The sequence below is a fragment of the Quercus suber genome, unplaced genomic scaffold, assembly GCF_002906115.3.
Source record: "Quercus suber isolate HL8 unplaced genomic scaffold, Cork oak 2.0 scaffold_52, whole genome shotgun sequence".
Classification (NCBI taxonomy): Eukaryota; Viridiplantae; Streptophyta; class Magnoliopsida; order Fagales; family Fagaceae; genus Quercus; species Quercus suber.
In genome coordinates, this window is record NW_027069517.1 from 1,106,103 (window position 1) to 1,120,763 (window position 14,661).

General features: G+C 33.4%; 1 protein-coding gene across 1 annotated transcript; it reads left to right on the forward strand.

The window, feature by feature from the left end:
* The first annotated feature begins 312 nt into the window (after positions 1–312).
* Positions 313–13,774, forward strand: LOC112007568 (uncharacterized). Its single transcript, XM_065771996.1, is given in 14 exon segments — positions 313–609; positions 699–732; positions 1,222–1,434; positions 1,521–1,906; positions 2,495–2,596; positions 4,936–5,054; positions 5,056–5,098; positions 5,301–5,411; positions 5,722–5,819; positions 6,297–6,420; positions 6,618–6,707; positions 8,450–8,494; positions 12,337–12,657; positions 13,480–13,774. Coding segments are annotated over 14 exon segments (1,761 nt in total). The 5' UTR covers positions 313–561; the 3' UTR covers positions 13,507–13,774.
* Positions 13,775–14,661: the final 887 nt, after the last annotated feature.

Here is a 14,661-nt window from a genome sequence, read left to right on the forward strand (position 1 = left end):
TCTTTCTCGATTCACTTACAAGTTTTTAATTAAATGATACAAATTTATAAAATAAAAGCTCACAATTTAAAATCTCTTACTAAACCCAAGTTATTCTATGTTCTCTTTTATTTTATACAGAAAAATCTCTAAACATTTAGCAAACTCAAATTCACAACAGATTTTCAATGCATGAAAAGAGATGAATAAATGGAGAATTATGTTCCTAAACCCCTTTTTTTTTAAGAAGAATAAATAAATGACTTGAGATAAGCAAAAGAAAGAAAATTCAAAATGGTAGTAGTCACTATTCAGCACAAACCGGGGTATTTGGACTGTAGTAGTCCCCACAAAGTGGCTGAAGTGAAAATGCAGGAAGGGAAGTTGCTACTTGCTATTCAACTTCGCATGTGACTGACTTTCTCTTCTCTCTAATGGCAACGAAATAAACAGAAAAATCCCTAAAACTCGCGCAAACTTGCTTCTGAAAACACAACTAGTTTCATACACAGAAATCAAAACCCTAAAAACTTGGAAATGCTATTTGATTAGCTGAGCCAAGCCAACCTCAACTCTTCTCCTATGGCCTCCCTTCGTAGGCTTTTCCCCCTCTGCTCTTCCTCCATTAACGTATTTCTCTCTCTCTCTTGCTCTCTTTTTCATAGCTTTGGATCTTGTTTGTTTTGTGGCATTCTCACAATTACTTCCTTTTTGTGCAGAGAACGGTATTTTCAACTTCTGAAGCTCGTGAAGGTTTTCTTGCTTCCTCTCTATTTTCATTTGAATATTTAGATTCATTAATCTTTGCTAAAAAAAGTGATTAAGATTAGCACATAATTGCGTTTTTATATCTTGAACTGATTTACATAAGAAAAAACATATATTTTTGCTTAAGAAGTGCATATAGTTTGTATGTATTTGTATATCATATGATCATTATGTAGTGTTTTACTGGAAAACATTTTCCTGAAAATTTATTTGTTTTCCTTTGTTTGGTTGTGACCTTGAAAATGAGCTACAAAGCATTTGCAGTGGTTTTTTTTTTTTTTTTTTTTGCCGGAACAAACGGAGAAATGTGTGGAATTACTCTCAATTTGATATTTTTGGTATTTGCAGTTGATTATATTAAATTTACGCAATTGTTTATATCTTTCTGCAAGTCTTGTTCACCACTGTTCATTTTCCTATAGACAGGTTTTATTTCTTTTTACGGAATTTGACTTGAACTATACTTGAATTAAGGGTTTGGAGGAAGTTTTTTCCGGGGCTATAGTGTGATTGCTTCGTCGGAGCAAACTGTACTGAGACCAGATGATAACTGCGGGCAAGTTGCGGCAGATAGTTTCATAACTGATGAGGAGATTAGGAAGATTCGGCATGAGTTTGATGCTGCAAGACAGTGCTTTCACAAGGTTCCCAAGGTGCTGAAGGGAATGCCTAAGATGAATCCAAAAGGTCTGTTATGCCTTCTGTTTTGACTTTAAGTTTGATTTGATACATCTTTTGTCGTATTGATGATTTGTAATTTATTTTGGAATTAGGAATTTATGTAAATAAGAACTTAAGATTGGACAACATACAAGTTTATGGTTTCGACTATGATTACACATTGGCACATTACTCTGCCAATTTGCAGAGTTTGATTTATGATCTTGCAAAGGAGCACATGGTTAATGAGGTTAGGTTTATCCTATTGAGGTGATGTTATTATATTTTATTGGGTATGTTGTTTATAGAACTATTTTTTTTTATTGCTTTTGTTTATTGTGGTTCTCAGCTTAGGTATCCTGAAGTATGCATGAAATTCAAATATGATCCAACTTTTCCTATTAGAGGCTTATACTATGATAGGTCAAAAGGATGTCTTTTGAAGTTGGATTTCTTTGGGTCAATTGAGCCGGATGGGTGCTACTTTGGTCGTCGCAAGGTACTTCTCATTAATTATAATGATAAAGATGCTCTTTTCAGTTTTTTTTTTTTTTATTACTATAATCACAATGCACTTTGCATCTACATCTCATCTGTCCACCTCTGGTTTGATGGGTAATATAACTAATGACTCAAGCTATTTTTATACGGAGCTTTTAACAAAATGGGGTGTGGGGTGGGGGGGGCTTCTTGCCTATTTCTTGCATATCAACTTTTACCATTCTTTTATGGCTTAACATTCTTATAGTTTCCAGGTAATTCTCTTTCTTTCTCTTCTTTTCTTCTTCTTCTTCACTTTTTTTTTTTTTTGGTGTTTTGGGGGGGGGGGGGGGGTTACAAAAACTCTCTTCTATTAGCTTTCTTGTATACATTTTACTTCCATCCTTTACAAAGATACTTTATTTAAAAAACAATACAATAATGCACCATGACCTGTCTATGCTTGGTCAGTTTTATTTATAATCAAAACATAGTATTCCTATTGCTAGCTCAATTTATCAAGATTGTTATTGCAGAGTTTGGACATTTAAAAGGTATCAATGAAAAACTGTTTCTTAAATATCTTTCCTTTCCTATGAATGTACAGCTCAGCAGGAAGGAAATAGAAGAGCTATATGGCACGCGGCATATTGGCCGTGATCAAGCCCGTGTGCTTGATGGTTTGATGGATTTCTTCTGCTTTAGCGAGGTTGGTTTCATTATTTATATTTTTTTCTCTACTATGTACTGTGTACTGGCTGTAGGAGTTGTGGTAGTCTTTCATGTGTTTGGCATGGACACAGACATGACTCATTGAGCAGTGAACTTCATTCTATGCATGTCAAGTATCTTTGTAACAATTTTCTTCCTGGGTGAGGACATGTTAAGTTTTTAGGGTGATGCATAGGAGACGGTTTTAGTTGATTGAAGCCCTCTTACAATATATATACTGAACTTTTGAAAGTGATTGTTTTCTTATGTTTTTTAGAACAGAAGACCTCATATAGTAACCCAATTATCAATGTATAAAACTGCTTCAATATATCACTTTATTTTAAACTTGTTCTATATATTTTTTAAATAATATGCTTATTTGAACAAACTTATAAGCATTTAGTTAGACATGAAGTACTTTACTTCCTTTCAAGCATTTACTATATTCCTAAACATATATCTTGCCTGCTTTCTTCCAAAGAAAAGACTTGCAAAGATAAAATTGATGTGTGTATCAGCACAAACTCATGTTTTTTGTCTGTGTATGTTCATTATTTTTGTTTTTCTTTGATAGATGCATTGTCTNTTTACAAAAACTCTCTTCTATTAGCTTTCTTGTATACATTTTACTTCCATCCTTTACAAAGATACTTTATTAAAAAACAATACAATAATGCACCATGACCTGTCTATGCTTGGTCAGTTTTATTTATAATCAAAACATAGTATTCCTATTGCTAGCTCAATTTATCAAGATTGTTATTGCAGAGTTTGGACATTTAAAAGGTATCAATGAAAAACTGTTTCTTAAATATCTTTCCTTTCCTATGAATGTACAGCTCAGCAGGAAGGAAATAGAAGAGCTATATGGCACGCGGCATATTGGCCGTGATCAAGCCCGTGTGCTTGATGGTTTGATGGATTTCTTCTGCTTTAGCGAGGTTGGTTTCATTATTATATTTTTTTTCTCTACTATGTACCGTGTACTGGCTGTAGGAGTTGTGGTAGTCTTTCATGTGTTTGGCATGGACACAGACATGACTCATTGAGCAGTGAACTTCATTCTATGCATGTCAAGTATCTTTGTAACAATTTTCTTCCTGGGTGAGGACATGTTAAGTTTTTAGGGTGATGCATAGGAGACGTTTTAGTTGATTGAAGCCCTCTTACAATATATATACTGAACTTTTGAAAGTGATTGTTTTCTTATGTTTTTTAGAACAGAAGACCTCATATAGTAACCCAATTATCAATGTATAAAACTGCTTCAATATATCACTTTATTTTAAACTTGTTCTATATATTTTTTTAAATAATATGCTTATTTGAACAAACTTATAAGCATTTAGTTAGACATGAAGTACTTTACTTCCTTTCAAGCATTTACTATATTCCTAAACATATATCTTGCCTGCTTTCTTCCAAAGAAAAGACTTGCAAAGATAAAATTGATGTGTGTATCAGCACAAACTCATGTTTTTGTCTGTGTATGTTCATTATTTTTGTTTTTCTTTGATAGATGCATTGTCTATGTTATATTCATCTGTGTCCATAGTAAATATGGCGTGTTTAATCATATCCATGGGTTACATTGTAGGAATTGGGGAACAGCCCTGAAATGTGATATTAATTTATGAACTCTCAGAAACTTACCATTTGTATTTGCTTTGTGCCCAGATTAATATACTATGGTTGTGAAATTTTAAGTTGATTATTTCTTTCTTTCATTTACTATGTCTACTCATGCATTTATAGTTATGTTCATGTCACTTTCAATGTCATAATGATAAATAAGAATTTACTTTTCTTTTATGATCTATCTATAATTAGTGAGTTTTGTAGCAGACATTCGAGTCAATTTTATGATCTGAATGGTCAAAGGAAAATAGAAAAATTTATTTATTTATAGAAATCAACCTAATACATGAATGTGTCTCTTTAGATTCTATGAAACTTGGGTTATCTATGACAATGGTATGATCAGGCCTAATGAAATTAAGTGAGATGGTGACATCTAGTTCAAAGTGTTCACAACGTAGATCACAAAAGAGAGAAGTTTGTTTGTATATCTGAGAGCTCCGGTTAGAGGTTAATACTTAAGATTCAGGGTTTTCGGATATAGGTGAGAAATTTGGTTTCTCTTCCCTTAAGGAACAAGAAACAGCTATAAAAACAAGAAGATGGTGGCATCTAGTTGTTTTTCTTTTTCTTTGTAGTTGACACATATTTCTTGATGTATAGTGGACGGTCATATTTCTACTCAGACTGTTCGCAAAGTGGCTATTTTCGCTTTCTTTCAACCCTGAATATTTTGTTTTTGTTGTGAGTTTGTAGGCCTGTCTTATTGCAGATGTTGTGCAACATTTTGTTGATGCTAAGCTGGAATTTGATACCAGTTACATTTATGAAGATGTAAATCGTGCAATTCAGCATGTCCATCGTAGTGCTTTGCTCACAGGGAATTCTTGCTGATCCTCATAGATACCTAGTTAAAAATGTGAGTCTACTGGTTCCTCTTTTTTTTTTTTTTTTTTTTCTTCATATATTCTGACCTACATAATGTGTTTAATTCATGCTGACAATGATGGCTTGATGATACAAGTGAAAGAACCTGTTCTTATTATCAAGATGAGTTTTTTTTTTTTTTTTTCATTATAGTTGAGACTTTGTACTAGTCTTTGTGTGGATGAAAATTTCAGGGGGAGCTATTACGCTTTCTCAGGATGCTAAGGGAGAAGGGAAAGAAACTTTTCTTGCTGACGAATTCTCCATATTACTTTGTGGATGGAGGGATGCGTTTTATGTTGGAGGTAATTTTTCATGGGGAAATCATATTATAGCCTTTTTTGTATTTTTAAGTTGAGGATTTTATGTTTGTAACTTAGATTCTCACAGAATACTTCTGTTCTGGAGTTTATTTTTGTAGTCGTTGATTACATAACTTGTGAAATGGTTAGAGAACGCTAAAGAGGATGTCACAAAGTTTCATTTATGTTTTGGTTGAAAACAATTAAATATACAAAGCATATGGATTGTTTTCAAGGATAGAAATTTAACGCATACTCTCTCTCCTGATGCATATTTGCGTAAATATAATTGGTGTTATTGTTGTTTTGTTAGGATTCTTTAGGTTACAAAGACTCCTGGAGGGAACTTTTTGATGTTGTGATTGCTAAAGCGAAAAAGCCTGAGTTTTATACATCTGAACATCCATTCCGGTTAGTATATTCAATTTGCTAAGCTCTATTTTGTTTTTGTTTTTAAAACCTCTTTTTAGATTCTTGAGCATAAGATAGAAATCTGTGCTCATTGTTCTATTTTTTTCTTCAATTTTCTCTTTTAATTTTTTAATTTTTTATAGAAAAAATACAAATTAATTTCGTGAAAATGTTCTTGATCATGCAAATAATTTCATGGGGCTTTCTATCAAATTTTCTGTTGGGATAATTATAAGGAGTAAGATTGATGTGGTTTATGAGGTTACTTGTATATAAAACCCTGATTTGTTTTCTATTTTGATAATTTCAACTATTTATTTTTTAAGCATCTTTCATTGTTTATTTTTTTTCCTTTTTCCCTTTCATGTCCTTTTTGCACTTGAATTTTATGTTTTTATCTCCTTAACAATGCACTGAAGGCTAAACTAATATCTTGTTTGGTGATCTGTCATGCTCTGTCTTTTATCTTCCATCCAGTTGTTATGACACAGAAAAGGACACTTTAGCTTACACTAAGGTAGATGCTTTTCTTCCAAATAAAATTTACTACCATGGATGCCTAAAATCTTTCCTCGAAATAACCAAGTGGAATGGCCCAGAGGTACGTCATATTTCATGATTTATTTTGTTAACTGATTTAAATTTATTTTCTTTTTTGATACTTGTCATACAAGTTGAAACTTGAGCAGCTTTAATTGCTGAGTTGAAACTTGAACAGCTTTAATTTCTGAGGCAAAGCTATGCTTTTCTCTGGAACAGGTTGAGCACTGAACCCTGTTTTTTTGTTCCCTTTTTTAGGTTATATATTTTGGGGATCACCTATTTAGCGACTTGAGAGGACCCTCAAAGGCTGGTTGGCGCACTGCTGCCATCATCCATGAGCTAGAAGTATGTATTTTTTATTTATTTATTGATAAATAAGAACTAGAAGTATGTATTTAGCTAGACATTTTTGAACTTGTCTCTTAAATGCTTTTAGAAAATTTTCAGGACTTAAAATATATCTAAAATGTAGAAACATTCACATAAGTTGGAGAATTTACTGACATGATCACTCAAATTTGGATTGTAAGGATTTAATTGAGGCTGACTCAAATCTACAGGGCAGAGTAGTTTATTTAACCCTTTACTTCTCACTTTCCTTTATTCCTGCTTTCTATGTTTTAAAGTTGCTATTGTTTGTGCAATGCGGTAAGTTCATGAATCCCCTCCACCCCCCTTTTTTTTATCCTGCTTGCTAGTTGCTACCGCACGTCATTTTTTGTTTTAATTGTTAAGTTCCACATGCATCTAGTAGGTCTTGAACCCACAACCTTACCTTGCATCCCATTATTATAGGAGGAAGTGCCATTCCCTGCAGCACACATCATGCCAAAACCGAATTCTACTACCACCCAGAACCTTGAAGATGATAAAAACTGAATCTATATCAGCCCATTCAAATACTACTCGAAAGGCTGCAACCATGAGGGCTGTGGACTGTTTATGATGTCCATTGATCTCATGTATCTTCGTATTTTACCTCCATATTTTACACCTACAAAATGCCTACTAAAGTGATCCCCTCACCATAATGCCATAAGCCATTTTCTCAAATAAGCATGATTGAAAGTGCTTAGTTTTTTCACTGCTAGTCCTCCATTTTTGATAGGGGAACACACTGTATCCTAATCCACTAAATGAAGCGTAAATTCTTCATCTTCCCCACCCCAGAAGAAAGTCCTTTGGAGTTTCTCAAGCCTGTTTGCCATGAGTAGGAATAGTTAGTAAAGAAAGAGAAAGCAGGTAGGTAAGTAGGTAGAGTACTCTTAAGGAGCAAAATACTTCCACCTGTATAAATTATTCCATCCTACTAGTCTTCTTTCCTACCTTTCTAAAACCGAATTCACCCTGCACTAGCCTCAAAAGAAGCTCCCAAAAAGCATTCCTTGGAATTTCATAGGCAGCGATCCCAACTTACAATACAACAAAACAGCAACTCCTCTAGCTCTTCAAGCTCCTACAAGTATAAAAAAGGCTGTAGGTTTTGGTGTCTGACATTGATATGAAGTGCATGGATGAAGAAAAATGGCAAAATGTGTCTTTGTTACACAGATGGCATTTTGCATTGCCAATGAGTTTTGGTTCAAGTCGCACTTCCTCCTCCAATAAAAATAGGTGGAGGGTGAGGTATGCGTGTATAACTTTCGAATAACAAAAAAAAAAAAAAAAAAATTGCTGGCATTCTGCATTATGATAGGTGAAAATAGTCTTTACAAAGTTTGATGGTGAATGGGAATGCATGATTAAGGAAAAAAAGATACAATAAATATTGGTTGTTTACAAATTGACTCTTGAGCATTGATGCAAACTTATAAATTCCAAGAGATATAGATTAGCCATCCTGAATACCTTTTTGATTGGGTGGGGGGTGGGGAAGGGCATTACAATCATGTTTTGGTTATATTACATTGTTAGTCAGATTGGAGCAGTTGAAGTGCTACTCTAAAGTCTATTGTAATATAGTTAGATATCTGAACATACTGAAAATTGTATTTATGTTGGGTGTCATTTTATTCCTCATATATATATATATATATATATTATTTTTAAATAAAAACTCTCTGAGGCTGTTTTGCTAATAAATGCAGAGTGAAATACGCATACAAAATGAGGATAGCTATCGTTTTGAACAGGTATTATTCTGCACATGATTCATCTTTCTTGGAATTTTGTTGGTCTTATACTTTTGTTTTCTGATCACTAGGTTGTTAAAGGTTCATGCATCTGAACCTTAAGCTGTTTGGGTTGCAAATTTGTTTAGTTGAATAGGGTTCCATTTAGATTGCTTATATCTGTTGATTAGTTGTTTTGAGGCAAAAAAATAGTGAAGAATTCTTCTAATTCCATATCTTCTTACCCCCATCCAGAACAGTAAATCAAAATTTGTTGTAAAAATTATTTCAATATATTTTTTAGGCTAAAATTTGTAGAAGTATATAACTTTTTGATAATTTGGATTAGAAATTGGATACTACAACAACAAAGCCTTGGTCTCAAAACTTTGGGGTTGGCTATAGGTTCTTAATAGACTAAGTAAGGTTAGTCACATGTATTGCACCCCTGTAAGGGGGATAGGGGAGGAAAGAGATGTTGGCTGCCTTGTAAGAGTAAGGGATTCACGGTCAGTGCTTACTACCATCTTCTAGCTGGTCATAGTGAGCAGTTTTTCCCTTGGAAAAGCATTTGGAAGCAGAAGATCCCCTCTAGAGTGGCTTTCTTTGTATGGACAGCAGCCTTGGGGAAATGTTTGACTATTGACAACTTAAGGAAAAGAAAGGTTTGCATTTTGGACTGGTGTTTCATGTGCAAGTGTAATAGTGAAACTATTGACCATCTTTTCCTTCATTGCACGGTTGCTCTAGAGTTGTGGGATATGGTTTTTGGGTTATTTGGAGTTTGTTGGGTTATGCCTTTCTCTGTTGTTGGGCTTTTGGCTTGCTGGCAAGGTCGTTTTGGTCGCCATCGTAATGGAGATCTTTGGATGGTTGTTCCTCATTGTTTGATGTGGTGTATTTGGAAGGAGAGAAATAGTAGGTGTTTTGAAGACAAGGAGCGTTCCATGCCTGATCTCAAGCTTCTTTTTTTTAGAACCTTACTTGATTGGTTTTCTGTGTGGAGAAACCATCCTTTTTCTTCTATTTTGGATTTTCTTGATTTTTGTAATGTTCATTTTTGATTTGTTCACCTCTATATACTCCCTGTGTACTTCGGTGTTCCTCTCTTTTTGATTTCAATGAATCTATTACTTATAAAAAAAAAAATTATTCTTTGCCTTCTATCCATCCAAATCATACTATATTTTGCTTCTTTAATTAATACATCATTTTTTTTTTGCTGCTTTTACTAGTGTTATTTTAGGTCTTTCCTTACCTCTTTTCATTCATTTGACTTGAATTGAATCACTTTTCATCTCAAGTGCATTAATTGGTCTCACTTCCACATGACCAAACCATCTCAAACGACTCTCCCCTATCTTTTCTTTACTCCTATTTTCATTACTAGGAGCCACCCCCAACTTTAAATGAATTTCTTCGTTTCATATTCTACCTATCCTTATATTTGTACTTATCCATCTTAACAATTTATTTCAATTGTGCTCATTTTATGTACATGTTACTTTTTTACACCCCAACATCCAGTGCCATATAGCATAGCTAGTCTTATAGTCGTTTTGTAAACCTTTCCTTTTAACTTAATGGGTATTCTATGATCTTGCAATTTTCCTGATTCTCTTCTCCACTTCATTGACCTTAATCTTTCTTATAATTCACATCCTCTTTGATCTCTCCATCCTTATGGATTATTGATCCAACATATTGTAAAAACTCACTTTGGTATCTCTGGACTATCTATAATTCTAGTATTTTTGTTTGTCCTTGTATGGAACTTATACTCAACGTACTTTGTTTTAAGCCTTTAGATTCTAAAACATGCCTCCAAATTTCCAACTCAATGTTAACTTTCATGTCTAATTTCATCCACTAAAATTGTATTGTCTACAAAAGAAGATGCACTAAAGGGATTTCATCTTGAATTAGTCTAGTGGCCATAACTAGTTCAAAGAGATATGAACTTATCATTGATGCAAATCAATTATGATAAGAAACTCACCTGTGATGCCTCTACTTGTTCTCACATTAGTTACAGTTTCATCATGATATTTGTGTCACCTTAATATATTAATAAGAATTTTTTTTTTCCTTTCTAAGACCGAAACCTCTCTAGTTTAGGTAATTTACCATACGCTTTCTCTAGACCAAGAAAAACCATATGGAAATCTTCACGGGCTTAACTATATTCTTCCATTAGGAATCTAAGTAAGAAATTGCTTCCATGATAGACCTCCTTGGCATAAAACCAATTTAATTACCCAATATTTTTGTTTCGTATCTTAACCTATGTTCAATCACTTCTCCTAGAGGTTTGTGATGTGACACATAAAGCTTAATACCATGGGAATTTGTATAGTTTTGAATATCTCCTTTGTTTTTGTATATAATATATATAGGTATTAAAGTACTAGTTCTACGCTTGACATTTTGTTATCAATTAAGCTTGTAATGAAAATGTTTGTCAAACATCCTAAGCCCGTGTCACTGAAAGCAGTTCCAAGCTTCAATGGGGATTTCATCACTTCTCAAGACTTTTTTCGTTTCATCCTCTTTGATACATCATTTACCTTGGTCATCTTAATTCTTTGAATAAATCAACAGTTTTTACTATCAATTGGATTACTTTCTCTACTCCAATTTCTTGTATGGCTTCCATTAAAGTTTATCAGAATAACTCTTCCATCTCTCTTTAAGTCTTCCTTCCTTTACACTCTTTGATCTTTTTCTGTAATGCACTTGACACATTTCATGTTTTTTTTGTTTTCATTTCTCGTCTTAGCAAGTTTATAGGTATTCTTTTCTCCATTCCGCATCCCCAATTTTCTATATAACTCATCATAATCCTTAAATCCAAATGTTTGGAACTTTTGCAACTTGGGATAAACTTGGAATGGACAAATAAATTTGTTGTTTCAGTTTGTGAATTTATATGGTGCCAACCTATGTTTCTAATAGAAGGAAAAACCATTTATTTATATGAACAAACAGTGAAATCCTAAAATTTATGAAAACAAATGAAGAAAAAAGAAAAACTAAATTGCTAAGAAAATTGGGGTTATTCTTATTTGAATTAATGTTCTAATAACCCTTGACAATGATTTACCGTCAGTACTCTATGATTGATCAAGCCTAGTCAAGAATAAAGTTTTCAGGCTGATTGTTCAAAATTATATCAAGCAGACAATTAAAATCTCATCATGTCTCCATTAAAATTGATTGACACCTAATGCATCATGGGATCTTGTCTGTAGATTAATTCTATTGAGCTTTAGGTTAATCAAACATTTCAACAACATACTTTTGGATGAATTATTGAAACGTTACATGACATTCATCATATATTCTAAAAGGAACATTAGATTCTATGATTGACTTGATTATGCTGATTTTATGATTTACGAAATGTAGGGTAGGAATTTGATCAGAAGTTAAAATTTATTTCATAGAAAACATTTAATGGAGCATTGGGCCCTCAATCACCCCCCACCCACCCACACAATATCTCGTTTTGGTTTTTGATTTGACATGCTACTTGTATGTTAGGGAGAGTTTTCAAGTGGTTCTACAACTTGTTTATTTACTGGATTGGTTTACTTATAGTTTGTTTCAGATTTTAAAGTTTCCAGTTGGCTTTGGTTTTTAGCTTGCCAACTGATGAATCCATGAAAGTCATTAAAGTTCTTCAATTGTTTCTTTGCCTGATATGACTTGAACCATACACTTAATTTGTTTTAAAAAAAAAAAAAATAGTGACAGATGAATTCTTTGTTAATAGATGAAAAACTTCAGAGCACTGTTTTCCTTTCTGCTTTTTAAAGCTTTCAAATCTTTGTCTTACTTCTGTTCCTTTTCTCTGGACACAGGCAAAATTTCATATAACCCAGGAACTTTTGGGTAAATTGCATTCCACTGTAGCTCAAAGTCGGAGATGTGAAGCATACAAGTCACTTTTTGAGGAGCTTAATGAAGAGCGGCAAAATGCACGCAGCACGATGAAGAGAATGTTCAATAGATCTTTTGGAGCTACTTTCCTCACTGACACTGGCCAAGAATCTGCTTTTGCCTATCACATTCATCAATATGCAGATGTGTATACCAGCAAGCCAGAGAACTTCTTATTTTATCCTCCTGAAGCATGGCTTCAATCACCCTTTGATATAAAGATCATGCCACATCATGTGAAGGTATGATATGGCTTTTCTTAGAAGTTATTGTTCCCCCCTTATTCCTTTTTACATATTCATGTTCTGTGCTTCATGCTAATGGTTGCTAGTAATAATGAGTATATCTGGTTCCTACTATCAGTCTTTGTGGACAAGGCATGTGGTATCTCTTACCCATCATATGGGGGAGTTCGCTCATAGATTCGAAACTAAGAATATTTGGAATGAGTTTATTTATGCTAAAATCTATTAACTAGTGTAGTTGAATTTTAAGCTGCTACCAATGAGCTATAGCTCAACTGGCACTTCCTTACTTTATAATAATTGGTTGGAAAGTGAGGTCTTGGGTTTGGGACCTATTGGGTACATGCATAAGTTACCAACTAAAAAAAAAAGGTTCTCCTTGTAAGAAGCTAATAACTTATTAGCACATCATAGCCAAGTTTCCAACCTATTGACATGATGGTCCAAACAGAGTTGCAACATTATTTTTCCTTCTCTATGTCCATGAACTATGTGTCTATCTCATTTCAGAGAATGTGTGCTCTGTTTAAGTTAAATGTGGATGCTTGGCTTTGCATTGTGTGACTTAAAACATGTGGTTTATAGAATTTCCCTTGAATGGTGGAGCCATTAAACAGGCTTTGGTTTCAAACATGCTCAAATATGCCCTATAAACTTGGAACTCTTTGCTTGGTTGACCTGGCTTGAAGAAAAGAATTAGGGTTTTTGTGATTTTCATCCAGGCATGGATTCAAGTTGCTAAGATGGTCTATTTTATGTGTATTATTTTCCTCCTACATTCTCTCAATAGCTCCCTTCACACGTTCCTTTTGCTTTCAGGTTCCATCAACCTTGTTCGAAAATTGATAGATCCATAAACAAATATGAAGAGGGCAATTCACCAATTTTTGGAAATTTGTTCGTTGTCAGAGATGGCAACTAAAGTTGATTGATTCATTGAGGATTCCGCTATAAGGAGGGCAATGCTAATACACTTTTGTTCCATAACGGATGGGAATAATTGGACACAAATATAAGTGTTATGCATCGTCTTTTATTCTTTAAAAGATTCTGATGTCACGAAACATTCTCATATATATGAGCATAAATATAATTGTTTGAATAGAAATGAATATATCTGGGATCTTCTACTTCTACTCAGCCAAAAAGCAGAAAAGAAAAATGGCTCTCTCTCCTCTTTGAATTTTAAGCTAATGTTGCCTCAAAAGTTTTGAAAGAGATTGTGAAATTTTTAATATTTTTTTTATGAGTAGATTTCTTGTTTTTTGGTTTTTATTTTTTGTTAGCAATATCAGCTCGACTTTCAAAAATAAGCCCGTAGCTGCAAATGTGTAACATAATACATAAGGTTGTTCCGTACGTGATCACTTACGATGGTACGGGTCAAATCTCCAACATTTATGGGTTGTTCATCAACAGTAGGTTGCCTCAGGTTATTGGTAACCGTAACCCCCTAATACTAAGTCATTTCGGGCAAACTTTGAAACGTCTTCTTGTCTCTTTTTCTTCTTTTAGGGGTTTTCTACCTAATCAAAAATAGTTTGAATCCTGCAAAGGGTGGAAACTTTCTACTCTTTGCCACTTGGTGGATTGTTAATGTTCCCTTCCTGTGTAACTTCCACCTATTAATAAGCTGTTTTTTGTTTCCTTGTAGAACCTTCCCAAGTTCTATGTATGAGGTTTTTTATTTATTTATTTATTTGTATTTGTTTGTTTACAGTTTTTAAAAGGTTGTTTTTGGTATAACTGTACTTCTTTCAACTTTTGACAAATTAAAAAAAAAAAAATTCTATAAATAAGTTTTCAATAATAAGATAATCCACATGTACACTTACAATAGTCAATTTTTGAATTAAATTTTTTTTTTTATAAATAGGTTTTCAATAATAAGATAATCCACATGCACACTTACAATAGTTGAAGTGATATAATTAGTTTCATGTGATACCAATCACAACTTATTATCTTAATTAATTTGAAAATTGAATTAGTAGTTAGTTT